The following is a 27,813-nucleotide window of genomic DNA, read 5'->3' on the forward strand; positions in this document are numbered from 1 at the left end:
CCCGTGGAGCCACACCCCATTCTGCTTTTCCAAGAAACACAGAACAAGACTCCTCCCTTGGCCATGCGAGAGTCGCAGGAAGGTCTGAAGCAGCATTTCCGCACCCCGCCCCGGAGCCCGCCCGCTGTCCTCTGCTGTGACCTCGCGGTCTCTAGACGTGTCCCAATTCTGGTTGTCCTCCTCCTTGTGAGGCTGTGCGGAGACAAGGTTTTGAAACAGAAGACTTTGGTGAGTAAGGGCCCAGCTCTTACAGAAACCCGCAGCAGGGGTGAGCCCTGTGTCCCCTCACTCCTGACCACATCCGGCTCCTGAGGTCCCAGCGAGGACACCGTGCTAATCCCATCACGTGTAGCGGACGTGGGACCAGTCCCAGAGCTGTGTGACTGTACCCCCTGCCTCCTCAGAGAAAGGAGGCCATCTGGCTTCCCCGAGATAACCGGTAGGGGACGGAAACCCAACGCTCCGCAAATGCTCGTTACTCTCCCTGCATTTGTCAACGTCCCGCACGTGGCATATTCAGAGTGAGGTGACGTTCTAGGTGGGGGCCAGCCAGGAGAAGCTCGTGGTTGTAGGGCTCCCTCCAGAGTAAAAAGCACTTGGTTCTTCTTTCCTGAGAGTGACTTGGCTATTTTGCCCTTTGCATGTCCGCCTAAACGGTCACATAAGCTTGTCCGGTCCCCCATCTCCGCCCCTTGCCTCCCACAGCAGCAGCAACAAAAAACCTGTTGGAATCGCATTGACTCTAGAGGCAGGGCTCGATTTGGCCAATGCAAGCGGCGTCTTTACGTTAAGGAGTCCCAATTCAGGGATGCGCTATCTTTACCCATTTGTTTAGGTCTTCTTAAGTTCCTCGGTAATGTTTGGGGCGCTGCGGGGCTCAGTCGGTCGAGCATCTGACTCTTGGTTTCCGCTCAGGTCATGTGCTCAGGGTTGTGAGATCGAGCCCTGCATCGGGCTCTGTGCTCACCGGGGGTCTGCCTGGGGTTCTGTCCTCTCCCTTTGTTCTTCGCGCTTCCCACTAATGCTTTCTCTCTCTCTCTCTCTCTCAGTCTCAAATAAATACATCTTTTTAAAAAATTGCTCAGTAATGATTTTAGATTTCTGTGTAGAGGTTTTACACATTCTTTAGACATACTCCTAATTTTTTATGTTCCTTTTTTAAAAGAGTTTAAATTTAACTTTTAATTGGACGCCTGGGTGACTCAGTTGGTTAGGCAACTGCCTTCAGGTCAGGTCGTGATCCCGGGGTCCCGGGATCGAGCCCCGCATCGGGCTCCCCCTGCTCTGCGGGGAGCCTGCTTCCCCCTCTCCCTCTGCCTGCCGCTCCCCTGCTGTGCTCTCTCTTTCTCTCTCTCTCTTTCTCTGTCAAATAAATAAATAAAATCCTATAAGTGACTAAATTTAACTTTTAAGTGTCACCAGTCCATAGAATTATGGTTGATTTTAAAATATCGCTCTTAGAGCCAAAAACCTTGCTAAATGATATTGTATCTGTAGCTTATTTCAAAGAACATCATAGTAGGTGTTGAGAGCGACAGTATGAAAGAATCATTGTGGAGAGCTAATACTTACATCGTTATATGTTTTACGCCTTTGATAGCATAATGTTTACTAAGTGGTTTCTCCCTCTATGAAAAATAACTTCTATCGATCTCTTTGACTGCAGGAAATGCTACAAGTTGCGCGCACCACGTCAGTAGTCGCTCCCAGGAACTCGGGAGAATATGAATTAGGATGAGCCGGCAGCTCTTGGCCTCGAAGCGTAGCAAGTCTTACAAGCACTTGGCAGGGGCTCTGAGGGCAGCGCTCACGCCACGCTCCAAAAATTGGGGCTGTGCCAGCTTTGGACAGAGGGAGGCACGGGCAGCCACACCTCACAGGTGAGATCCACGGGCCATCAGAGAACTGGGGCCCGAGTGAAACCGAAGGGAACCGCGCAAGTGTGCCCGCTGGAGAGGTGGGGGTAAACACCAAGGGAAACCCCAGCGGCTGCAGAGGGCACAGTTCACAGAACCAGGAAAGGTCATTCCTTGTCTGGAGCAGGAGAAGGGGCAGGCGCTATTCAGACAAGGTCCCCAGACAAGGGAACTGGGTGGGGGGACGGCGGGCAGGCCATCAGCCCCCCCCGGGGAGGTGAAAGAGGTTGCTGTCACCGTGTCACCATGTGGTCCCCTTCTGGCTGCTCCCCTCAGGGCTCTGTGGCAGTGGGCGGAGCTCTGTTGGCTCCAGGTCCACCACCGACCCTTTCTGCCGCTCAGCAAGCCCACGGACAGACGAGGAGGCTCTGTCTTTGGGGTTGATTCTGTTACCCCACTAGTCAGTAGCAGCTGTAGGAGAACCACCCGGACGAAGCAGCCGCCCCGCGCTGCGGGCTGCTCCGTGGAAAGACGGAATGTTCCCTGAGCCGCCCAGCCAGCCGCCTGCTCACCTCTGCTCTTTTCCAGCCTTCTACCTTTCAGACGCGCGCGCGCTCACTGTCGGCGGCTAATCCCGGGAGACGTCCCAAGTGTAAATTTGAATGTTGCGATGACGGATGAAGGAAACAAACCAGGCGGGGCCTTCCCGGCGCTCGTCTGTTACTGGTATTTCTTCTGACAGTTGCCCATGGCGGGGATCAGGCCGTCTATGCTAGCAGGGAGGGTAACAGGAAACGTGGGAGACGCAGGAGCTGAGCGACCACCTTCAGGGGTGAACTTGAAGGCGAGAATCCTCCATCCCACGGCTTCTGGGGGAAGTGACTTCAGTTACAGAGGTGGGATTGTGTTCTCACTCTCTGGAATACGGTTTCACGTGTCCTGTGCACCTGCTGTCGGGTTTGAGCCTGGGAACTGACCTCCCCACGAAGGGGAGAGACATTTCTTGCAAGGTGTGACATAAATCTAATAATTCTGTCTTGGCGTGTGTGGTGTGGGTGGGGGAGGAAGGAGTGTTGTTAGCACACTGGAGAGGTTTGTTTTTTTTTTTTAAATTAACCTATTTACTTTGAGATCATTGTAGATTTACAATTACATAGAAATAGTACGGAGAGATCTCAGGTACCCTATACCCAGTTTCCCCAATGATAATATCTTGCAAAACTATAGAACAATATTACAACCAGGATAGTAACATCGATCGAGTCAAGACACGAGGTTCTGGGCCACGGCGAGGACCTTCACAGCCACGGCCTCTTCCTTCCCTCCTCCCCGTTCTAGCTCCTCCAAACCACTAATCTATTCTCCACTTCTATAATTTTGTCATCTCGAGGACGGCATGTAAACAGAATCATGTAATAGGTAACCTTTTGGAATGAGCTTTTTCCCATTCTGCACACTTGAGACTTATGCTAGTGGCTGTGTTCTGTTTGACTGGTGACGAATGTTCCCTGTGTGGATGGGCCACAGATTAACTACTCACCAGTTAAGGACATTTAGGTTGTTTCCACATTTTGGTTAGACACATAAAACCGCTATAAATATTCATGCACAGGTTTATTGTAAACACAAGATGCCATTTCTCTGGGAGAAATACCCAGGAGCATGATTGTCCAGGTGAACGGTGGTTGGATGTTTAGTTTTTGAAGAAACTCTTTTCCCTGGGGACTGTACCACAGGGCATTTGCATGGCAAAGCGGGAGCGATCCAGTTTCTCTGTAGTCTCGTCGGCTTGCTGGTTGTCACTGTTTCACTTTAGCCCCTCTGATGGGTTGTACTGATGTCGTACTTTACTTTGGGTGTGCAGCTCTCTGACGGGGAGCAGTGGTAGCCCGTTTGCTGTTAGAATTCCCTCTTCACGGTGCGCCTCTCCCGGTCTTGTCCACGCTCAGAATGGGTTGTTTGCTTTATTCTTTTTAAGATTTTAAAACTGTATTTGTTTTGGGGGGGAGGGGCAGAGGCAGAGGGAAAGACTCTCAAGCAGACTCCCCCGAGGTCGGGCCCGAGGTGGGGCTCGATCCCAACACCCAGAGATCATGGCCTGAGCCAAAACCTGAGAGTGGTTTCAGTGGACTATGCTGTGCAGGTGCCCTGACTGTTTGCTTTTTTACTGTTGAATTTTGAGAATTTTTAAATATAGTTTAGAGTCTAGTTTTTTGTAGATATTCAGGGTGCAAACATTTTCCCCTGCTCTGAGCTGGTCTGGTCCTCTGATCCTTTTAATGGATCTGCTCACAGAACAAAAGCTTTAATTTTGGTGAAGTCCAGGCATGTTTTCCCCTTCGTGGATTGTGCCTCTGGTGTCCAGTCTAGGAATTATTTGTCTAGCCTTTGATTTCCCCCCAATTTTCTTTTTTTAAGTTTTATGTTTGCATTTTTAAAATTTTTATATCTTTTTTTTTAATGTTTGCATTTAAATCCGTCCTCCATTTTAAGTTAATTTTTCAGCGTCTGTGTGTTAGCTGCATCTAGGCTGCCTTGCCTTATTAGATAACAGAGGAAGGAGCAGGTCAGAGAGCAGGTGCGTCTCCCGGGCTTACACAAGCTGCTGCCCCGCTCACACTCGCATGTTCCCAGTCAGGATGACCTCCGCGGCACGGCTGTGTCAGTGGCCCCGGCTGCCTGTGTGTTCAGGATTCTTGACTCAGCCTCTGTGCGGTGAACAAAATGACAAAGTGATGTATGTATGCAAACTAAGTGGTTTCCGTGTCCTGTTCATGTTGGGCTCAGGTGCAGAAGTTGCTTAGACGTGAATTTTGTTCCTACTATGATAGAAATACTTGTCAACTCATAAGCACACTCTTGAGTTTTTGGGTTTTTTTAGGATTTTTTTTTTTTAAGATTTTATTTGACACAGAGAGAGAGATCACAAGTAGGCAGAGAGGCAGTCAGAGAGAGAGGGGGAAGCAGGCTCCCTGCTGAGCAGAGAGCCTGACTCGGGGCTCGATCCCAGGACCCTGAGATCATGACCCGAGCCGAAGGCAGAGACTTTAACCCACTGAGCCACCCAGGCGCCCCCCCCCCTTTTTAAAAAAAATTTTGTTTATTTGACAGACAGAGATCACAAGTAGGCAGAGAGGCAGGCAGAGAGTGAGAGGAGGAAGCAGGCTCCCTGCTGAGCAGAGCCGATGCAGGGCTCGAGCCCAGGACCCTGGGATCACGACCCAAGCTGAAGGCAGAGGCTTTAACCCACTGAGCTACCCAGGCGCCCCCACTCTTGAGTCCTGAATTCAGAAAAACAGCCAATAGTTTTGTCCAAAGACACTTAGAAGGGTACAGCTGGAAGGGATCATGGAAAGAGCGCTATCTCAGTGTTTCCCAAAGTGTGCTCCATGGAACACAGAGGTACCCTGTGACAAAAGAGTTCTATGGCCCGGTGGGTGTGGGGCTGCACACCTCTGTTCCCCTCCTCCCGCTTCATAGGATCATGATCCTTAACACTTTGGTTTTGAGAGGACTTGTCATCGATGAATATGTTTAGTGTTAACTCAATGCTTCCCGTTTATTTGCCCCCCAACCCTGCTTTATCCCACACAGGACGTTTTTTTTTTTTTTTTTTTTTCCGGTGTCTGCCTTTTAGAGTTGGAGAAATGAAGGGCCCCACACCCACAGGAGCTCAGGGTCTGCTTTCCGCTCACCTCCCCCTGCCTGTCCTGCAGCCACCTGCTGAGCCGTGGCCCTGGCCCTGGCCCCGACCGCAGCACAGGGAGCCCCAGACAGGGAGCCCCAGACACGGAGCAGTGAATTGTGCAGGCAAAAAGTGGGGCACCAGAAGACTCCCGAGTCAGCCCTACGTGGCCAATGCCAAGTGCTGGATGAGACCTGGAGGAAGGAGCAGGGGCAGTGGTGGCGGTGGGGGGGGGGGTGGCCCAGAGACATTTCATAGCAAGAGTTGGGGGGACTCAGTGAAACGTGTTACGTGTTCACGGATGGCGGGAGAGGAAGGCGGCGGGGCGTGGGGCTTTCTGCGGGAGGATGGACCCGCTGGCCCTCCCGGGGAGCCCAGGACGGAGCGCAGGCTGGGAGGAGGGAGGAGAGATGCGCTTGGTTTGGGGTTGTAGGCCCGGCGGCGCCGCGGAAAGGGGCGGGAGGAGAGGAGGCTACCGCGGCGCGGGCAGCTGCGGGAAGAGAGCGGCGGAGGCGCGCCCAGACTCCCGGGACGCGGAGCCCCAGCCCCGAGACGGACCCCGCCCCGCGCCGGCAGGGGGCGCGTGTGCGGTCCCCGCCGCGTCGCGACACAATGAAGCGTCTCGGAGACATTCTGTAGCCTGACCTTCTGCACCGCAGGCCTCGCAACAAAGTTACTCCGGGCGCGGGCGCCGCGAGGGGCGGCAGGCGGGGCCGCGGGGCCGCGCGGCTCCGGGGCGGGGCCGAGGCTGGGGAGGACGGCCGCCGCCGGCAGGGAGGCCCCGGGTGGGGGGCGGCGGGCGGGAGCCAGCCGGGGGTGTGAGGGAGGAGAGGCAGACGCGGCGGGCACCGGGGGACGTGCGCGTTCACCGGCTGGAGACAGGGAAGGCGGGGTGAGAAGGAGCGAGCGCGGAGGCGGGGGGAGGCCAGGCTCCCCGCTGAGCAGGGAGCTCCACGCCGGTTCATCCCCGCGCCTCCGCGTCACGACCCGGGCTGAAGCCAGGCGCTGCCCCCACTGAGCCCCCCCCCCCCAGGCGCCCCTCATTTTACTTTTAAAATGTTTTATTGTGAAATACACAGAGGGTACAAAAAACCACATAAAAATAAATGTGCCGCTTGAGACTTGCAAGTGAGCCGCGCGGGCTTACTGGAAGGACCGTTCCCCGTGTCGAAAGCCCCACGGCCCCTCCGTGGTCACAGCACCCCCCGCCCCCAGCAGTACCCACCATGTGCACTCCCGGTGACCACCTTCTGGCTTACCTTACGCTTTTTACTAATTATGCATCCCTGAACAATATAGTTTCATTTTGCCTGTTTTGGAACTTTTATAAGTGTAATCATGGAGTATGGCTGTTGGTTTCTTTCACTCAAGGTTCTTGAAATTCATCCATATTTGCAGGGTCCGCATCTTCACGGCTAGGTTTCAGTTTAGGAGTTCTATATCCACGCTTGACGGGGATCTGGGTGGTACCCGGTCCTGGGCTCCCAGGCACCCCCCTTTCCATGCTCTGAGGCCCGCATTTCAGCAGCTCGTCTACCTGGGGCCACGTGTTAGCTCTTCCAGGTGCTGCCAAACATTTTTCTCCAAAATGATTGTACTCATCCACACTCGGACAGTAACGCTCTTGAGAAAATGAAGGTGTGCATCTGGAGAGCCTGACAAGGGCAACGGGGAAGAGTCTGACCAAGCAGCCAGGGACCGTGTCACACAGGCCGTGGCACAGCAAGTTAAGGATTTTGGGCGGAATGCAGATGGAAATGGGGAGCCAATGAAGGGTTCTGAACAAAGAAGACACAAAATTGGGTTTGTGAGCACACAAAGATGCCTGTTGGGTGGGGAGTCGGCAAGCGTAATTTCAGGGGCTTCTCAGGTGGCCCAGGCCACCTTGAGGGCCGGGGGTGGTCCGCAGAGGATTGGAGAGGGATGCATGGGCATCCGGGAGGCTGATGCCATGGGACCAACCCCATTCATATCAATGATTTGCTGAAGATCGGTGTCCTTTTAAGTTTCTCTGCGGAGGAAATCAAAGTTTCCTGGCACTTTTTTAGGGATGCCCTTGAGAATTGCAAAGAGCTGGCAGTGAGCCTATTTAAGATGCTAAACTCCTTGCGGGCAGAGCTCTTGTCTTCGCATCACCCTGGGCGGCAGGAACACTCAGTTCTTAGCACCCAGTACTTAGCAGGTATGGAGGAACGCGCGGGCAAGTGCGTTGAAACGACGACGAGCACGTCTGGGTTGCATTTCACCCGCAGACTTCCAGTCACCCACCAATTCGGAGAGAAGGGAGGTGACTGGACTGGCTTCCCTGGATAAGGATCCCGCAACAGTTGGATCCAGGGGACTTGAAGGGTGGAGGAGGATTTGGGTAGGAGGGACGACTTTCCCAAGCACAAGGCGGGTAAGTACCGAGACGCACGGAGGAGTATGATGGGGTCCGAGAAAGGCCCCGCGGGGAAACCCTGCGGAGGCCCCAGAGCGCTGGGGAGGAGCCGGGGTTGATCTCATCATTGACGGCAGCTAAAATTTACCAAAAACTTTGCTGTCCAAGGTTTTTTTCTTTTTCCCCAGGATTGTCTGGGCGCTTGGCCGGGAGGTGGCGGTGTGGTCGTGTAAGAGGGCCAGCACGCGTTCAAGTTCAAGCTCCGTGCTGGGAGCAAGCTTCCCGACATGCACGTTTCGGTAATAACTTAAAAAAAAAAGCCAGGCGGGGAGGCTGGGGCGCGCGGACTCCAACGGCTCGCCTGCACCGCCGCGTCCAAGCTCCCCGGGCCCAGGTGGGGGTAAGGGGGGCAGGGGCCGTGCGCCCCTCCTCCGCGCCGCAGCCGCCTCTCCGGCACCCGGCGAGCCGCCAGAACGGGCTCCCCACGCGCGCCGAGGCGGCGGGGGAAACAAGGGGTGTGTTTTCTTTTCTTTCTTCCCGGCCCCTGGCGGCAGCGCCGGGCTGGCCCGCTCCGCCCAGTCGGGAAGACGTCGCCGCTCTGAGTGGCTGGGAGGGGCCCCCGCCCCGCGTCCGCCCCCGCGGCGGCCCCCCCCCCACCCCGCGCCCCCCGGGCCCGCGCCGTTCCCGCCCCCGGTTCGCCGCGGGGCCCGGATCCCGCCCCCCAGCCCGGCCCCCGGCGCCGGCTCCCGGCCGCCAGCGCGCCGACCCCGCCCCTCCTCCCCTCCCCCTCCTTCCCCTCGCCTTCGCCCCTCCCTCCTCCGCTTCCTCCCCTCCCTCCCCTCCCTCCTCCCCTCCCTCTCTCTCTCGCCCCTCCCTCCCCCCTTCCTCCCCTCCCTCCTCCCCTCCCTCTCTCTCTCGCCCCTCCCTCCTCCCTCCTCCCCCTCCCCCCCCCCGCCCGCCGCCTCCGCCCGCCGCCCCGGCCGCGTCGGGTAAACCTGTTTGGCGAGGCGGCCGCGCCGGGGCGGATCGTGCGGCCGGCGGCTCCCTCCCGGCTCGCGGCGTCGGGGCCCGTGGCGCGCGCGCGGCCGCCCCTCGGCCCCGGAGCCCCTCGGCGGCGCCACCATGTACTCGGGAGCCGGCCCCGGTGAGTCCTCGCGCGGGGGCGCCGGCCCGGCCGCTCGCGCTCGTCCCCGCGGCGCCGGCGGCGGTTGGCGGGCGCGGGCCGGGGGCCGGGGGCCGGGGGCGGGGGGCGGCGGCGGGCGGGGGGCGAGGCCGCGGCGGGGGGGGTTCCCGGGGCGGGCGGCGGGCGGCGGCGGGGTCCCCCGGGCGGGCGGGGCGGGGGGGGGGCGCGGGACGGCGGGGCCGGGCCGCCGGCCGCTTCCCCGGGCCCCCCGCGGGCGCGCGGCCCCCGGCCTCCTCCGGCCCCGAGGCGTCGGGGCGCCCCCCGCGCGGCCTGGGCCCTTCCCGCGCCCGGAGCCCCGCGGGTGGAGCCGGAGGCCGGGGCCGGGGCCGCGCGGCCCGCGTGTAGGCCCGAGGCCCGCGCCCGCCTCGCCCGCCGCCCGGCCCGGCCTCCCGCGCGCGGCCCCGGCCCCCATGCGCCCCGCGGGCCCGGCGGGGATGGCGGGGCCCGGCCGCGCGGCTGGAAGCGCCCGAGGGGCGCCGGGCCCGGTGGCGCCGAGCTCGGGGCGCGGACGGCGGGGGCCGGGGACGCGCGGCTCCGGCGCCAGACCGAGCCCGGCGAGCCTGGAGCGCACTCAGTTTCGTTTTTCTGGTCGCCAGCGCTTCTGCGGCCCCTTCTCCGAGGGCCGGTCTGGAAAGGCTGAATTTCGGCCAATTCCCGTGGTGGTTAGGACCGTGGACGCAGAGGGACGGGAAGCGGCACCTTAAAACCCTAAAACTGCGTGCGTCTCATTTTCATTCCAGACACGCCGGCTGCTTATTCAAGTGCTAATTGCCTTTTACAATTTACTAGAAGACGGTGAGGAGATGTGTTGATTCCCTTAGCACCCCGTCTTACTAGTCCGCTCTTTCTTTGGGAAAGTTCTAAAAAAACTTAAAGGAGTAACACATTTCCCCCTTGTTTTAAATGCGCCGTGGAAGGGCGTTTGAGGTGCTGGGCCAAGAAAATGGTCAAGTTGTTGTAAAGCTTTTTTCCTTCTCCCGCCAGGCACGTGGCTCCTAAATTTCCTGGCGGGGCCCTGCCACTTGGACGGGGCATTGCCTGGCCCCCTCTTTGTCCGCCAGGCTCCAGCCGGCTGCAGGCCCCCTCGGGCGCCGGGCTTGGTCCTGGCCCCAAGCTAGCTGTGCTCCCCTGCCTGGCCCTTCGCAGCTACAGGCTGGTGGGGCCCCGGCTCGACCTGTTCCAGACGTGCTGCGAGTCACGGGGTCTGGAAGCCCCTCTTGATCCGCTCAGGCCCCTTGACCTCGTCCCTCACAGCTGTCTGTTCACAAACAGCTCTGTGCCTTGTGAATTCTGAGTGTCTTTTTTTCTGATGACACTTAATTTGAAAGCTGCCCCAAGGCTGAGTGAGACCAACTTTTAAACCCTTCCAGGCTCTCCGCAATTTGATTGAACAATGGGAGGTTACTCAGGTCCGGTGGGGAAGGGCCCTGGGCTCTTCTGGCACAGTTCTGAGGGCCCATTTGGCTTCTGGAGACCCCGGGCAGGTGGTTTCCCTCCCCTCGCCACCCCCATGAGATGGCAGGGTAGCCCCTCGCCTAGCTGAGTGAGGGCCCCCCCCCAGGAGTCCCCACCACAGAGCCCAGGAAGTGTTAAGCTGCTACAGCGTGGATATTTTTTTTTCTCCCCAGATCTTCAGTCTAAAATTTGAAGGCCCAGAAAAAGTAAAGAACCTTGAGGAAGGTCAAGCTTTTGTGTTGTGTCTCGAGTTAATTAATCCATGGGATGATGGCTCCCTGAGTTGGTGATGTTCATTTTGGAGCCTCCCGTAGGTTGAGAACCCTGCCAAGGTCCAATGGCCAGTGAGCGTTAGGATGATGATCTGTTTGATCCCAGGCTGACTCTGCACACTCTCCCTAAAGAGGTGGTTTTCAGTCCTTTTGACCTTGACCCCCAGTCAGAAGGACCTGTTACATCTAGACTGCTCTGGTGTGTGCGGGTGCTCCGGTATAATTGAAACGAGAGCTTTGGGACTTGCTGCTGACCCTGAACTGGGAGCCCCACACCGGGGTGTTTTTCTCGCCTTTCGTTTTCCGAAACCTGTCGCCCTCTGCGTCTCCAGGCTCCTCTCTGGTCACTAACACCTCTTGGAAGAATCTTGCTCTGTTGTGGGCCTCTGCATTGTGGCGTGGTGGGGAGAGGGCCCTGTGATTCGCAGATAAACCTGCCCTGGAGTTGGACAGCTTTGGTTGAAAAAATAAATGGGTCTAGTTCTTAGCTAATGGCTTGATGGGAATGAGCCCAAATTTCAGGCCCTGTGAGTGTGCTGTGATTACAAGGCTGTGTGCGTTCGGTTTTGTTCTACACACTAAGGCTTGTAATTTGGCTTAAAAGGAACTTTTGGAGTGCTGTCTTCAATGAAACGGTTTTGAATGTTATATTTCTTAATTTAGACTAATGAAAAGATGTTCAGTGGGGATTGTAGAAAAATCACAGATCATTTTGCTACTCCAAGTTTAATATGCTCATTAAGCAACTTACTAGGTAAGTGAATTCAAAAGGTAGAGTTCACAATGCGTATATGTTGTGCCCATGATAAATGCTATTACCGTGGTGCCCTGGGGTTTGGTGTGTTACCACTTCTTAGTTTTTTAACTGTTTTCAAGAGTTAACGGTTCAGGCGGGTTCTCCAGTGACCCTGAACCTTTCGAGATGACCAGATTAGTTTGTTGTTGTTGATGTTGAACAACTCAGAGATCTTTAACTACGTCTGCGGGACCCTAGTCTCAGAGGGCTGTTTCTTTGGTTTTATAGTCCTCAAGCTACTGTGTGTTACAGCGCTCAGGGCATTGCTACAAAGTAACTTTTGTGACCTAGAAGTCTTGTTTGAGAGATGTCTACCCCGACAGACCGGGACTCGCAGAATAGCCAGTGCCGCTGGGCTCCTCCTGTGCCCCACGCCTCTCCCCACCCCCAGTTATCACTGACGCTATCCTGGTCCCTGGTGATGGTGCGCGTTTGCCATCCAGCGGATGTCCCTACACGCCGGTCAGGCTGCTGCAGGCCGGGCTGCACGGATCTGTTATAAACTTGGAAAACCGGAAAACAACACAGAAAAGCTTCAAGTCTTCAGACCTTTCGTGTTCAGAAGCAGAGTATCATTTCCCATTACCTGTGAGTTTCAGTGTCCAAACTTGGAACAATGTCAGGCCGGTTTATTCTTCGTAATGAGTGTTACCTGTTTCTGATAAAATGTGTTGTTGTTTCGTGAATCGTTACTGTGGATGTTCACAATGTAACACTTGAGTTTTGTTTTGTTTTTAATAGTTTGTCTTGTGAAATCGTTGGAGCGCTGGTAAGACTCTCCCGATTTTCCGTCTGGAAGCCTCAGCCGCTGGCAGGACGATCTGGGCTGGCTTCCGATGTTTGCCCCCTTTCCCCTTTGGCTTTGTGAGTATACTTGAAGGCCAGTTCCAGTTCTGTCATTTCACCCCAGATACTTAAGTCCCGCGCCTGAAGAGCAGGGTGCACCCAGACCCGTTTTCACAGTAGGCGGTAGTCAGGTTCCCCCGTTATCTCGGGAGCGTGTTTACAGCGCACCGGTGGTGTTGGGTGGTGGGTTTTAATAGAAGTTGACACATAAATTTGGTTTGGTGTCTTTTGGGGCCCTTTAATCTGGACTCGAACGCCAGCATCCGTCCCCCGCCAGTCCCCCTGCTGTGGTCTTGCTGGACACACTTAGTCTGTGAAAGCCCCCTCCCCTGTTTTCTGAAAAGAACCCTGTTGTCCAGGATCCCTCTGTTTTGCTGAGTAAGGCTGGTTGGAGACCCATTTGCCTGTGGTTTTAATTCTGACACATCTATCTTAAGCAGTGTTTGTCGACAGACCCCTTTGCATCTGGAATCTTCCGTGGCGGAAGAATCCTGTCTGCCGTGGTGCTCTGAGCGGAAGGCGCATTTCGGGATGTATAGAAAACACGGGTGGCACTTGGGAGGCAGGCGCGTTTGTCTCTGCGTCTTCAGAGAAGATGGGATTGTCTTTCCCCAGGTGTGGGGGGCTCCGCCGGGTGAGGCGGGGAGACAGACTCTCCTCGGTCACCTCTGTCCATGCTTGTTCCTGACTGTTTCCCTAAACTTCACCGGCTCTCCCCCTAACTTTGTCACCTCGTTCTCCGTGGGTGACCCCGAGTGTGGTGCCATGGCTGTGGGCATGCTAGCCAGTTAAGATACCACTAAGTTACGCTCTTCTAATTTTTTTTCCTTGCTTTTCTCAAAGTTTAAAAACCTGAAACCACTGATTTGTCTCCGGGTGCTTGCTCTTCGTGACCAAACACCTATACCGTCCTCATTTATCTTTCAACGGAGCCGTACCTTAGGTGACCAGACAGTTTATTGTCTACACTGGAAACTTTTCAAATGAACCGGGGGGTGGGGGGCTCCTAATTACTCCCCTGAGACAACAGGCATACACCAGGGCTGGGCATATCACAACGGGTGTCTCCTTGCTTCAGAGCATTGCTTACATCTTGGGCTCGTAGACTGGCTCACAAATGAAGGGCTTAAACATTTTATTTATTTATTTTAAAGATCTGCACGCAGCGGGGGGCTCGAACTCACGACCCTGAGATCAAGAGTCCACAGGCTCCGCCAACTGAGCCAGCCAGGCGCCCCTGGGCTCACTCATTCTAAACTTGTTTCACCCTTCAGTGGCTTTGCTCTTACTGAAATCCTCAAGTTTGGTCTTTTTCTTTCTTTTTTTTTTTTAAATATTTTATTTATTTATTTGACAGAGATCACAAGTAGGCGAGCAACAGGCAGAGAGGGGGGTGAAGCAGACTCCCTGCTGAGCAGAGAGCCCGATGCGGGGCTTGATCCCAGGACCCTGAGATCATGACCTGGGCTGAAGGCAGAGGCTTAACCCACTGAGCCACCCAGGTGCCCCGCGAGCCTGGTCTTTAGGAGACGCCCCTGATTTCCCTCCGTGACTAGCGGCAGACTGGAGGCAGCCCCGCCCCCTCCCCCAAACTTAGAAAACCCCACTTTTAATCTTCCTCTTCCCTCTAGTCACAGCTAAAGCAGTGGACAGGTGGGGGTTGTCATCGGCGCCAGCCCTGCGGTGTCCTGAGTCTCAGTTTCCTCATCTGTGAGCGGGGAGCTGGGTCTGGCTGGCTTTGGTCCCCTCTGCTGACCTCTGACAGGTCAGAGGCTGGGGCTGAGGAAGGAGCCAGGGATCCTGGGAACCCTGGGCGTGAGGGCCCTGGGGGCCACTTGCTGTGATAAGGAAGGTGGTCAGGCGACCGGAAGGTCCCATCCGCTTTGCTGATTCTGACAGCCTTGTAAGGGAAGAGGGAGGCTCTGGGGGTGCCCGGAGGGCTCAGGTGGTTAAGCGTCTGAGTCTTGATTTTGGCTCAGGTCCTGAGCTCAGGGTCGTGGGATTGGGCTCCACGCTCAGCGGGGAGTCTGCTTCTGTCCTCCTCCCTCTGCCCCCACCCGCCTCACCCCCCCCACCCCTGCTCACGTGATTACACTGTCTCGGGCTCTCTCTCTCTCTGTAAGATAAATAAATAAATAAATCTTAAAAAAAGGAGAAGAGGGGTCTTGGCAGTAGTGTGGGGGGCAGTATGTGGAAGTGGGAAGGGGGAGTTGTAGGCAGGTGGTCAGGGCCTGAGACGGTGGGGGGCCCCTCTGGGTGGGATGGCTGGGGGTGGAGTGATGGGCAGGACCCCCTGGGATACCCCCGGGTATAAGCTGGGGCCCAGGGTTGGGTCTTGGCGTCGCTACTCAGTAGGTAGGTTCCGCTTCCTTAGTGATGTCTGCTGCTGTCTGGGTCCCGAACCGCCTGTTCCTTGCTTGGGGACTGCGGCCAGCTCTGTCATTTTTCTAAGCCTCCGTTTTCCTACCTGGAAAATGAGGCTCATCTCATGGCCCTTGGGGTTGTTGAGAGGACAAGGTGGGATGTGCTGGGGACCCCTGGGCTGGATCTTCACTCTCAAGGGGAGGGGGCGGTGGATTTGTACGGCGGTCTGGCCTTGCCCTCTCGCGGCGCAGGGAGCTCGGAAAGCGTGAACGGGCGCTCAGCACAGAGCCCGCCCAGAGGAGGCACCCCCAGCTGGTGGGTGGGGAGCTGGCTGGATCCTCGTCTTTGTGACCACATTTGAGACCGCTTGGACCAACTCCCTAGGGGACGTCACTCCATCTAGCTTTGTTATGGGTAGGTGACGACAATGTCAGGGAAAGTATGAGATGATAGACCTGCAGGCCGGGGGAGGAGAGGCCCGTGTGGCAGGTGGACATGTTGAGACTGAGGTGGGCTCTGGGGAGGGGGCTGGAGGGGCCCAGGGAGGTGGAGGACAGGGCTGAGGGCCGAGCGGGAGCGGCTGAGCGGGCCCACAGCCGGGGCTCCGTGAGTGGGACCTGGGGGCTGTGGGGGAGTGAGCCCCACTTCTCCAGTCTAAACAGCTCGTCCAAGAATCACCCGAAGATCCTGGAAATTAAGTTTTGCAAACGTCCCAGGTGATTGCCATGTTCTGTGCGGTTTGAGGCCCACCGGTGGGAGAAACTAGAGAGCGGGGGCGCCGGCCCTGGGGCCATGTTTCTGGGAGGTGAAAGTGTGGAGGCTCCAAAGTGGACTTTGCGACGACGGGAACGAGTCAGGCTTCCCCGGCTGTGGCTCCCTTTCCTGATAACGCTGCCGGGTCGGCCTGACGGCGGCCCCCCCTTCCTCCGCCGCCTGCTTTCGCCGCAGCTCGCCGCACGGGTCCGAGTTGCTTTGAATGCAGCCCGGCGCACCTTCCCTTAGAACTACGGCGGAAGACTTGGGAGGGTTACTTCTGGGGCTTCAGTAAGTTCCCAGTGAAAACTGTTCTGTTTCCGGCGTTAAGAACCGGTAGCAACAAACCCAGAACTATAGGGAGCCTTAAAGCCAGCCAGACTGCGGGATCAAGGTGGTTCCTGCCCCGAGTCTCTTTCATTGTAACTTAAACCCCTCTCGAGGGTCGCCCAGGGCAGTCACCCGAGGGCCAGCGTATGGGTAGTTTTTCAAGTTATTCTGGGTATTTTGGCTCTGAGCTCTGGTACTTAAGAGTTGGCACATAAAAGGTCAGAATGCTGGGGTTCATAGGTCAGACTCATTTCAGAAGCTTGTCAGCTTTGACTCAAAGCAGAATCCTACAACCGTTGGGAGGTTTTCCGTACAATGTCTTGCTCGTTGGTTGGTGGGGCAGCTTGAGCCCAGCGGGCCCGTCCGCGGGGTGGAGGACTGAGAGGGGGGGTGCTCCAAGAGCTCGAGAGTGGGGGCCCCTCGGGTCGGTCTTGAACCACGCTCACTCAGGGTGCACTGGTGGGAGGGCATCTGACACAGCTGGGGGGCTGCCCTGGGTCTCTCTGTCACAGGCGGCGACCGGCCCTCCTGCCCTGAGGCACTTGCATTCGTGTCCTTGGCCCCGTCCTCCTTGGAGCAGGGTCCTGGCCACATGCAGGGGGCTGGGCAGGGTGCGAGACGGCCGGGGCTCCAGCAGCGGTGACTCCTGGTCCTTGCTGCTAGCGGGCCAGGCAGTGTGTGTTCCTTTGTAGAAACAGAGGACTTGATAGAGAAATACTAGCCAACGGCGGGGAGAAAGCCAAGGAAGGTGTGCGGAGATGGGGAGGGCTCTGGGCAGAGGCTGGGGCCAAGGTGCCTGCAGACCCTGGGGGTCGTTAGGTGTTCCCCGGGGCATCCCCCACCCCTCCCCCGCTGCCACGACAAACCCGGGGCAGGGGCTGCACGCCGGGCCGCCCACGCTCGCGTCCTGGCTGAACCCTCAGTGTTGTCCTCGTCCGGAGAGTGAGCACCTGACGGTGGAGGGGCCTTGGTCGGACGAGAGAAGGCAGGTGACGGCAGCGGCTTGCCCTGCGCTTGGAGCCCGGACAGCGCCTCCTAATTCTTACTGTTCCTGCCGTGTCCGTGTGTCCTTGCTGTCCGCCCACACCACAGCCCCTTTGGGTGTGGACATGAGCTCCCAGGTGCCCCTCCTCTCCGTGGCTGACCTCTGGGTCTTGTCTTTGCAAGCGGTGAGGGACGGGAAAACATTTCAGAACCACGTCCCTGGTAAACACGCTCTGCCGGTGCCTTGTGTCCGTGGCTGCCTCGTGGGGCTCAGTACCAGGGAGATGACAGCTTGGCCTTGGGGCTCGGAGCTAGTGCTCCCGTCAGCGTCTCTCAGAAGGGCCCACGTCTAACGCGGTGCGGCGGTGAAGCCGGCTCACCGGGACTCACCGTGCTCGGGGACCTGGCCGGCATGGTTGCGTGGACAGGAGTGACGCTGACAGAGCCCCAGGCTCGGTCTCTACACGACGCGCCCGCTCACGGCTGGTTGGAACCCTACGCTGGGTTCTGCTCGTCGTTCCTATGTGGCGACCCTAGAGTGGCCCCTTCGGGGATGGGGACCCGGGGTGGGGGACGCTGCTGGGAGGCTTTGCCCCTAACATGGGGGTGACATGTTCAAGCACGTGGCTCACCGTGAGAATGTTGAGTTAGACGCGGAAGGTGTCTCAGAGCCACGGGGGCTGGAGATGACGACCTAACCTCGAGCTGTGGGCAGGGAAGGTTCGGGGATGAACAGTCAGGACCTCGTGTGAGGGGACCGACTCCGGGCAGGACCGACTCCGGGCAGGGGGCCTTGCCGCGGGGCTGGGGTACCCGCCGCAGGAAGCCCCCCGCCCCCAGCAGGGTGGGGACGGGGCACGGGGCGGGGGGCGGGGGGCGGGAGGTGGGAGGGGCCGGCGCGTGCAGGCTGTGTGTGGGGGGGGGGGGAGTCGGCCGTGAAGGGCTTCATGCCCAGGCGGGACGAGCCGGGCAGAGATGTCCGCTGAGTTTTCTGAAGTGCTGCTGTGTTAGGAACAGAGCGGGGAGGGCGGAGGCAGGGAGTCTGCCCGGAGGAGGTCACTGTGGGGGGCTGAGCCCGGGGCAGGGGCCGGAGGTGAAGGAGTGGAGGCGTGTGTGACGCCCCCGCTGGCCCCCGCGGCCCCCGGAGCGCCTCGCTTCGCCCGGAGCCCTCTCGGCGGCCGCCCGCCCCTTGTCGTCCGGTGCGCACCCCGTGGCACTGTTCTGCTCGTGCAGCTTCAGACGCAAGCTCTGCGGGTGAGGGGGTGTCTCTGCCCGTGCCCCTCTCCCACCCCCAGTCCTCCCGGGGGTCCCCTAGTGCCCAGTAGAGAGACCACCCCTCCCCACCGTCCCGGGCCACCCAGCGCCTCTTCAGACCCGCCCCGGTGACCCGCGGGATGTGGATTTTCCCGGGTGACCGAGTCGGGCTCCAGCTCGGGCCCACGTCGCGGTGGGCTGACGTGTCTTTTCAATTTCTTTTAAAAAAGTAACAGCTTTATTGATGTGTAACTCGTGTACCGTGCGTTTGCCATTTAAAGTGTACCAGTTTCTGTGTCTTAGTCCATTTACAGACCTGTGCAGCCACTCGCAGTGTCTGGACGCTGTCCCCCGCCCCGTCCCCCCCAGCCCCGAACAGCCACGTCCTGTTTCCTCAACTCTAGCTTTCTCTTCCCCTCCCCCACTTCTCGCTGTTTCCCGGTAGAAGAAGTGGCTCTGTGGGCTTGTCCCCCACACCCGGGGTTTCCTCGGCTGATGACCTCTTGGTGCCATCCGACGTGTTCCTCTGTCCTGTGTGGATTTCCTGCAAGTCAGCGGTCAGACCCAGAGGCTTGATCGGGTGCGGGTTCTACTTCTTGGGGTTTGAGAACTCGGGGACGTTGCTGCTTCGCCGCGGCTGCGGGCCCTTCCTCGGGAGGCGGGTCTGTCTGCCGCCCCCTCGTCAGGCTCCGTCCCTTCATCAGGACGTGGTGTCGATGGTGACAGCTTTCCCAGCCCCCGTTTTGGCGATGGGTGTGTCTGGAAGGCAGAAGGATGTCAGGGAGCAGCATGACGGCGGGACAGCCTGTTGAGAAGAGAGACGGGTCCAGGCAGCAGCTGCTGGGGGAGCCTGGGGGCTCTGGAGGGGACCGGGGTGGGGGCGGTATGGGGGGAACGGGAGGTGGTCTGAGGGAGGGGCCGCTTGTTCCCTCGGAGGCAGGGACCCCTGCGGGTGGTCAGGGAGAGGGTTCCCTGATGGAATGAAATTTAAATCCCTCAAAAAGTCCACCTAATTGTGTCGTGTGTGTGTGTGACAGGCGGAGGTGGAAGGTCTCACGCACCTGCAGGCGGGGAGGTGCTAAGATTTTCGCAGGTGGCGGAGCAGGGGGACATGGGGGGGGACGGGGGAAGCCTGCAGGAGGGACAGGGTGGGGGGTGGGCGAGGCGTGAGACCCTCCCCTGAACCGGCCAGAGAGGAACGCCAGTGTCGCTGATGACGGAGCAAGGAGGGAGCCAGCCGCTGGGGCAAGTTTTGTTTAATTTTTAATTTTTTAATTTTTTAAAGAGGTTTATTTATGTATGTTAGCGGAGGGAGGGGCCGAGGGAGAGAGAAGCCTCCAGCACACTCCCCGCCGCGCGCAGAGCCTTGATTTCAATGTGAGATCGCAGCGCCAGCGGGGGTCCCCCCCCCACCCCAGTCTTACAGATGGGCCGCGCGGAAGGCCGGTCCAGGAAGTCCAGGCGAAAAAGCCACAGTCCTCCCTCGGCCCCCGGCGTGTTTTGTCTGGTGGTCGGTGTCCTTCAGTAACAGACGCGGTCAGCTGCGTCCGCCTGGGCCCCTGAGTCCTCTCGGTCACCCTTGGTCTGTTTCCAGCGCCCGCCGTGTTTCCTTTCTCTTTCCTGAACGTTTATTACATTTAATTGTTGATTGTTTTACTCTAGTGACTTGAAACTTGTGTACACTTTTGAAAACTCCCACACCCGGCCCCCCTTAGCGCTTTTTCTGGCTGCGGTCCTCCCTTGCCCTCGCGAGTCTGTGGTGCTTGGTGGCTGCGGTCTCTCCACCCCTGTCTGGCGCGCAGGGTGGCACCGTCCGTCGAGGGTGACGTGTGCTCGGTGGTCTGGAGGGAAGAGGACCGTGGGGGCCGCTTCTGGAATGACTTAGTTACCCAGGCGATGGACGTCCGTGGGAAAAGTCGGATCCTAACGTGTCAGAGAGCAGCAGAGAGCGGACACCGAGAAGTCCTCCCTCTCCCCCAGCCCGCAGCTCCCCTCTTGGGGGCACGTCAGTTCTAGACGTGGGTGAGTTGAGTGGGCGCCCCCCAGTCTGTTCCACTGAGCCAGGCTGTTGGTGTGGCCGGTGGCGGTGGGGTGAGGGGCAGCTGACTGCCTCCCTCGTGGCTTCCATCGGTCGTGACCAGAGCCGTGCCCTTGGGAAGTAGGTCTGGAGGTGGCCAGTGCTGGGTGGGAGGCGGGGCCCCTGGTGCCCACCTAGAAGCTTCATGGGTGTGGGAGCCTCAGCCCCTCTGGGCTGTGCCCCTGAGACCACCACTGAGCCCGTGTTCAGCGGAGCGTCGTCACGTGTGAGAAGGGGACAGCGGTCTCACCTGCCTTCCTGTGAGACGTAGATGCGTGGACACATGTCAGTGCTCCCAGCGGGCCTGCTGCCGGAGCCAGACTGACCTGGGCCCGAGTGGGGAGCTGTGCAGCCCCCGGGGCTGGAGTCCTCGGTGAAGAGCCGATGGTCAGCCTTTCAGTCATGGAATTCGGGAAGAAATGGACGTCTTGGGTAAAAATTCTCTAGAAGATAAACACATGAAGTAAACAGAAAAGATGGTAGAAAATTTGGTTGTAAAGGTGAAGGGACTCTGTATGGCATTTTAAAATTTTATTTATTTTATTTTACTTGTCTTTAGACGAAAAGTAAAGAATTAGGTTGACTTTTTGAGGGATTTAAATTTCATTCTGTCAGGGAATCCTCTCCCTCCTGCGGGCTGGGGGTGCTGTCTGTCCCGCAACCTCAAGGATGAAATGTAAGTTGTAGTTTGCAAGACTCACTTTTAAGCTTTCCTGCCGTACCCGGTGTCATTCCAGTAAACGTTTATTTGAAATGTGTTTGTATTTTATTTTGGCACATTTTTATTGAGATGAGGTAGTCTTGATCTGTGTGGTAGAATGGTGGTCGTTAAGTCAGCTTTTGGTTGGCTCGTTCTCAAACTGATGCTGTAAGAGGGTTGTTTGCCCCGGTCTAGACACCGGAGGTCTCCCCGGCAGTGGCGCCCTGCCCTCCAGTGCTCTCGGCCACCATCGATACTATTTGTGTGGTCTTTCCCAAGTGCGTCTGTATCTGTATCGTTAACAAGGGGAAAAGAAAAATACCAGGTGTTTCCAAGAGGAAATTCTTTCAAAATGCCGTAGCTTTTTAAAAAAAAATTAATTAATTAGAGAGATCACAAGTAGCAGAGAGGGAGAGAGGGGGAAGCAGGCTCCCCGCTGAGCAGAGACCCCGATGCGGGGCTCGATCGCAGGACCCTGAGATCATGACCTGAGCTGAAGGCAGAGGCTTTACCACTGAGCCACCCAGGCGCCTGCCGTATCTTTTTTTAAAAATTGAGGTGAAATTCACACAACATAAGGCATTTTATTTATTTCATTTTTTTCCTTAGGATTTTATTTTTAAGTAGCCTCTACACCCAGAGTGGGGCTTAGACTTACAACCCTGAGGTCAAGCTACACTGGCTGAGCCGGCCGGGCGCCCATCACAGGGTGTTGTAGGGCGAACAAGTCCGCGGGGTTTGGTGCCGTCACAGGGTGGCGCACCCATTACCTCTAGCAAGTTCCACAACATTTGATCACCCCAAAAGGAAGCACTGTACCCCTCACCCCTACCCCCGGGCAGCCGCCGTTCTGCGTGCTGTCCCGGCGCGTTGTGTGATCTCATCTGGGTTGGAGCCGGACGGCTTGTGTAGGTGGAATCCGAAACCGTGTGACTTCGTGTCCGGCTTCGACAGAGCATGATGTGTTCGAGGCTCGCGCGCGCGCGCGGGTCGGCGCCCCATCCCTCTTCGTGCCGAGTGCCCCGTCGCGCGGGTGTCTTGCGGGTGGTGGACATGTGGGTTGTTTCTGCCCTTCGCCTGTGGCGAATACGGCTGCCACGAACGTTCGTGAGCCGGCGGGTGCGCGGACGTACGTTTTCCTTTATCTCGGATGCGTCCCTGGGGGTGGTCGCAGGGTTCTGCTCCGGGACTGGGGACCTGTCTGTCAACGGTGTCCCCCCCCCCCACCCAGCGGCTGCACTGTTTTGCATTCCCACCGAGAGTTGAAGTTTCCAGTTTCTCCACGTCCTTACCAATATTAACGGTTTCCACCACCTTTTAGAAAATGAAATTCTTAACGTAATAAGCCATTTTGGGTGTACTTACCATTTACCAAAGTGCAAAAAAAAAAAAAGAAGGTTTAGCCATGTTTTGCCCAAACCTACTTAACTGCTGTAAGATAGCATCCGTTTCCTCGTGCCAGATGTAGAAGGTGTTTGGGCCTGGAGAGCTAGAAACACACAATAAAGCTAAGTGCACTTTTAACAGGGCAGGAGAGGTGAGAGTCCCGTACCCGGATTCAGGCCCAGATGTCTGATGGTGACGATGTTCGCTCCTGGCAAAAAGGACGGCGTGCCGGCCACACGTTCGGCATCGCACCCGGGGCCGGGGCTGCGGCCGTGAGTGTGTGCTCAGGCGGCTCCTGCCGTCTGAGCTCCCTGTCTGGGTCAGAACGCAGATGTCCACGGAGAGTGGCAGATGCTTCTGAGCGCAGGTGGGGTGGAGACACCTCCTGGAGCCGGGAGGGACTGTGACAAGGAGCGTGGCTTGTTGGGGGCCTGCGATGGGGCTGGACAGGCGCAGGGGTGGAGGCAGCCCTGGGCGCGGTGCTCTTAACCCGGAAGGCCGGGGGCAGGGGAGAGCCGCGCAGCCGCGCGTGTTCGCAAGCGTCCTGCCGGCCCCGTGTGGAGAGCAGCCGCGAAGTGGCTTGGAGATGACCCGCACGGCCCACTGCGCGGATACTCAGGGCGGCGGCCGGAGCCTTGGGGACAGGACCTGGAGACGGCCGACTTTGAGCTCTTCGGTTTGGCCGGGTGGTGCAGGGCACTAGTGCAAGTCCGCAGATGGATGTCGTTTGCAGGCTTTGAGAAAAAGTTTTGAAGGACTCATTCGTAAGGAGAAATTCAGATGTGCGGACGCAGCAGAAGAGGAAATAGAAAGCCCCCGTGGTGACGGGCGCGTCGCCGCACCCGCCGATTCAGTCCCGCCCTGCTCGCCCGTTTCTCCCCCGCCCTCCAGCCTCCGTTATTTGAAACTTCATTTCATTGCCTTCCTAAATATTCTTTTAACTGACCCTTTATCTTGACATAATTTGAGACTTGGGGGAAGTGGCTAAAGCAGTCCAGAGTTCCCATACGAGCCGCCCCCTGAGGTTATGTTACGGGATCACGGGACAGTTGCCAACAGCAGGAAGGTGACATTTGTGTGACGTTGCTTTTACGTACGTAAGCTACAGATCTTCGTCTGGTTTGGCTGTTAGTCTGAATATGTCTGTTTTCTGGACATACCATGTCCATTTCGGGACCTCATCCAGCCTGGGGGCCCCCGTGGCGTTTGTGGTCCCGTCTCTTGCCCTCTCCGCTCTGCGACAGTCCCCCTCTTTGTCTTTTGTGACCCTGACGTGAAGCCCTTTCAAGGAGTTCCATGTCCTTCTAGCACATCCCATTATGTTGGAGTTTTTCCCATTTGGACCTACAGGCTGCTCTAGGCTCACCTTGTATTTTTTTCCGCCCGGTCCGTTCCGTCCGGGAGCCCTTGTTCCTTTTACTGGAGGATGGTGAAAGCAGGTAGGAGTGGGGCCCTGGGTGTGGGCTTGCTGTTGGGGTGTCCTTGTGGTAGACACAGCTAGGAAACAGGTGTGTCTGTTCTCACACACGTGCGCATCTGTCTGTCCCCCTGTGTATGTCTGAAAACCCATGAGTTGATGCTCGTATCTCTGACCCCCGTCCAGTCCCACGGTGCTGCTCCCGGCTTCCCTCGCTCCGTATTTCTGACTTCTTTATCAGGCAGTGAGAAGCCTGTGCCTCGTGACCCACAACACACTGGCGTATTTGTTCAGACCTAGGACACAGAGTGGTTTCGGAGTTGCTAACCGGGATCCCCGGGAGAAACAAATGTGCCAGCCGGAGGACGCTGTCTGGGCATGGCTTCTCTGTGCTTAGCCCAGCACTGGGCAGTCAGAACCTTGTCCTCTCCACTGGCTCCTCCTCTGCTCCCCGCTCCCTGGCAGTGACCGTCGGCGTCTGCCTCAGGAGTTCCCCTGTGCCCCGGCATGACTGTCTCCTGTCTCGCGCCCTTGCTTCTAGGTCTAGCGGAGGAGAGATTGGGTTCCGCCGTCTGTAGGGGGTGGGGGGTCATGGGTCGTCTGGAGTGGGAAAGGAGATTGTTACTAGTGTTGCACTTAAAATCGGAAACAAATCGAGGAGAGCCAGAACCCCCAGCTTCCCTGCAGGCTGGTCTTGGTGTTGCGGGAGGAAACGTGGGAGTGGCTGCAAACAGTCGCTACCAGGTCGGCCCCAGAGCTGGAGTGCGACTTGGTAACAGTTGCCGCCCGATGCCAGGTGCCGCCGTTTGCTACGCATAGATACGCTGTGTGCCCGGGTCCCCCAGGCTGCTGGGCTCTGCGTGACCCCGATAGATGGGGCTGGGGGGCGGCAGCCCAGGATAAGCAGCCGCGGCCCTTATCAGAGCAGGTGCCCCGCGTGGTCCGCCCCTGGCGTGGGCCGGCCCACAGGCCTTGTGGCCTCCTGATTTCAGTCTTCCAAAAATTCTTCTTCTCTTCCTGATGGAAGGAATACATCTCATCCCAAAGCATGAGGAGATACTGGAATGACAATTCCAGTATGGGAGATACCCAGTATGGGAGATACCCATAATAATCCTTGAGAGGGAGAGTTAATACACATCACGTTATTTCCAGATGTTTTTTCTCTTCTCCCACCCGCCTCCCCAACCCCCTTCTCAACCCCGGTTATGACCTTCGTCCCAGCCGGCTCCTCCAGCGTGAAAGGGGTGGGCAGGTCGTGGCTTCGCGCAGAAATCCGTCTCCCGTCAGCACCGAGGACCCGGGCACCACCCCAGACTGTTTACTTTCCTTACTCGTAAGTTTAAGGCATCAGACACTTTTTCCTTGTCTTTGTTGATTTAAGATTGTATCTTTGAGTCATCTCTACACCTGCGGGCCTTCAGTTTCCGACGCCCGAGCCAGCTGGGGGCCCTTAGACATTTCCCCCTGCATGTCTGGACAGTTGGGGTTCACCTGCCCTTCCGATTTTCGCCTTGCATCTTGAGCATTTGAGTGCCGTTCATCTGCGTGGAGAGTGGAGGGCCCCGTGTGTACAGGGGAGCGACGGTGACTGCTCACATGGGTTGGGTGGTGGCTTCCTGCGGGCCAGACGCTGCGAGCCCTGGCCGCTGAGGCCTGATTCCCAGCTCCGGGCCCCCAGCTGTGTGGCGCCTCTCCCGTGCCTCAGTCTCCTCGAGAGGTGGGGGGGGGCGTAGAAACTCCCGCAGTTGGGGCGATTCAGTGGGTCATGAACTGGTTGCCTGGTCTGCGGCAGGCGGTCCCCTTCGCTGCTGCTTTCCTGATCCTGACACACGCCCTTTCCCTCCGGGCACTTGTTCGGTCCCTGGGGAGGCGTGGAGGGCATGATCTATGTCTGTATCAACAGTTAATGTGTGGGGCAGCTGGGTGGCTCAGTTGTTTAAGTATCTGCCTTTGGCTCAGGTCATGATCCCAGGGTCCTGGGATCAAGCCCGGCATTGGGCTCCCTGCTCAGCAGGAAGCCTGTCTTCCCTTCTTCCACTCCCCCTGCTGTGTTCCCTCTCTCCTTGTGTCTCTGTCAAATAAATAAATGTTCAAAAAATTTTTTAAAAAAGTTAATGCTAAAACGTGTCTTCCCTGAGAGGTTGACTGCAAAAGCCCCTCTAGTAAGCTGACTTCATTTGTAAGGGCGGGAGGGGGCTCCAGGACACCTGTTGAGCACCCCCCGTGTGGGTGTCACACCTCAAAGGCTGCCAGTAGAGAGGAATGGTTCTGTCCCAGCTGCATCTCTGGGTTCAAGTCCTGGCTTCTCTCGTCATATTGGCTCTCGATGAGGAAACATTTATGGAGTGGGGATAATGAAAGTGCCAATTTTAGTTTTTATGAGTAACTATTAATATAAAACTGTCCTAGAATTATCAGGATAATTAATATGGTATATTTTTTATGTACCGTAGAAATATATTTAGTTACAACAAATAACCATTGGTATATTTGTTTAATTATCAATTGTCTCGATTGTTAATTATGTAGTATAATTATTGTTTTAATTATCGTAATTAACAGTCATTACTGTGAAAGCAAAATGGGTTATTGCATGGGAAATGCCTCCTTGTGCCTAGGATGTGCTCAGAGAATGTTCCTTTTAAGGGGGATATTTTAGTGGGTAGGACCAATGGCGCAGCTCATTTGGGGGCAGGGGGGAGTGTGCCGTTCTTGGGGAATGAAGACTCCTGGCGAGCTTGTTTCCGTGTTGTGTGTTGCCTGGGGCTGGTGAGGGCTGCATAAAGCAGGGCGCTGCTATGACAGGTGGGGGGATTTTGGGGGACCTTTTGCTGATGGGCCGTAGAAATTGTGCAGAGCTGGGCTATGGGGTGCCCGTGCGGGGTTGTGGATGAGTCAGTGCACATGCTGTACAGTCCCCCGAAGGTCCCCCACTGAGTCCTACAGGACAGCGCGTCCGTCTGTCCGTGGAATTTTCCATCACGCTCCCGAAAGGCCCGTCTTCCCGCTGAGCTGCTGCTTCGACCGGAGATCGCAGACCCACGCAGGTGAGCGTGGCACGTGTTTGTCGTGAAGCACCCTTCTCGGAACGGGAATGGATTTCTCTGATTCTGGTAAGCGACTCTTCCCGTGTTTGGTGCTGGTTGTTGGGTTGGACACCGTCAACGTTGTTTTCTAAACAAAGCCCCAGAAGAAACAAAGCAGACACGTTTGTGCTGTAACTCGATAGTGTGTCTTAATTGGAAACAGACCTCGGTGTGGATGGGATCCTTGGTGCAGGGAAGGGGGACGGTTCTGCCTGTAACGACGGAGAGACCGGAAACGCACACTTGCAGGAGGCTTGTCTAGAGTTTTAAAAACAAAACAAAAAAACCCAAAACCCCTCTGAACATGTTTAAACTTCGTGTCCCGCGTGTTCTCGTGTGCACGTGCTGACCCTGAACCTGCTGTGGTCTGCAGGTGCGCTTGCCGGCCTGACGTGGGTCCTTGTGTTCTGTCCCTTCGGTTTCGGCTGTCAGTCAGGTAGTGGAGAGCTTCCCTTTTCCTTTTGCTGCTTTGGCCTTGACTCTGAGCCGCTGCTGCTCCGATGGTGTTTGGGTGTCACGGAAGCCACGGTGTGTGCTAGGCAGACACTGCTGGTGCCCACGTGGCCCGGGAGCAGCCGCCTCATGGGCCTGGACCGCGCCGAGAGCAGGTGCGGACAGCTGGTGGCAGCTGACCCCTGGCCGACCGTTCCTGGCCAACGGGACCCGAATCCTACACAGTGCCCCGTCACCGTCCACTTCGTTACATTCTTGTTTATTTTGAAAGTGGTCTGTCTTAAATGCTGGTATTTGGCAAATCAGTGCCTTTAGCCTTAAAACTACGAGTGCTCTTTGCAGCATGAATATGGGACCAAGGAGACAGTCAGTAGTGGAAGTGTGGGGAGGGTAGTGAGCAGGTGCGTGGCAGGGCCCCCGTGGGTGGGCGCAGGCCTGTGTGTGATGAGGATGGGAAGGCGGATCCCACACGTGCAGTCGGAGGCTCGGGAAGTGCGGGAGCCTAGACGTGGAGCTGGGCCGCTGCCCGCACG

The 27,813-nt window shown here is 57.2% G+C and overlaps 1 protein-coding gene across 2 annotated transcripts in view; it reads left to right on the plus strand.

Annotated features, from left to right (window-relative positions):
- Positions 1 to 8,894: 8,894 nt before the first annotated feature.
- The window catches only part of AGO2 (argonaute RISC catalytic component 2), a 97,378-nt gene continuing 78,459 nt past the window's right edge, over positions 8,895 to 27,813 (plus strand). Inside the window, exon 1 of one of the 2 annotated variants that reach the window (XM_080801488.1) lies at positions 8,895 to 9,065. In XM_080801488.1, the coding sequence (XP_080657614.1) occupies positions 9,044 to 9,065 (22 nt within the window). In that variant the 5' untranslated portion in view covers positions 8,895 to 9,043. The remainder of the gene's footprint in view (positions 9,066 to 27,813) is intronic. The other variant, XM_080801489.1, reaches the window with a different exon arrangement.

Source organism: Martes martes (assembly GCF_963455335.1).
Source record: "Martes martes genome assembly, chromosome: 4".
Classification (NCBI taxonomy): domain Eukaryota; kingdom Metazoa; phylum Chordata; class Mammalia; order Carnivora; family Mustelidae; genus Martes; species Martes martes.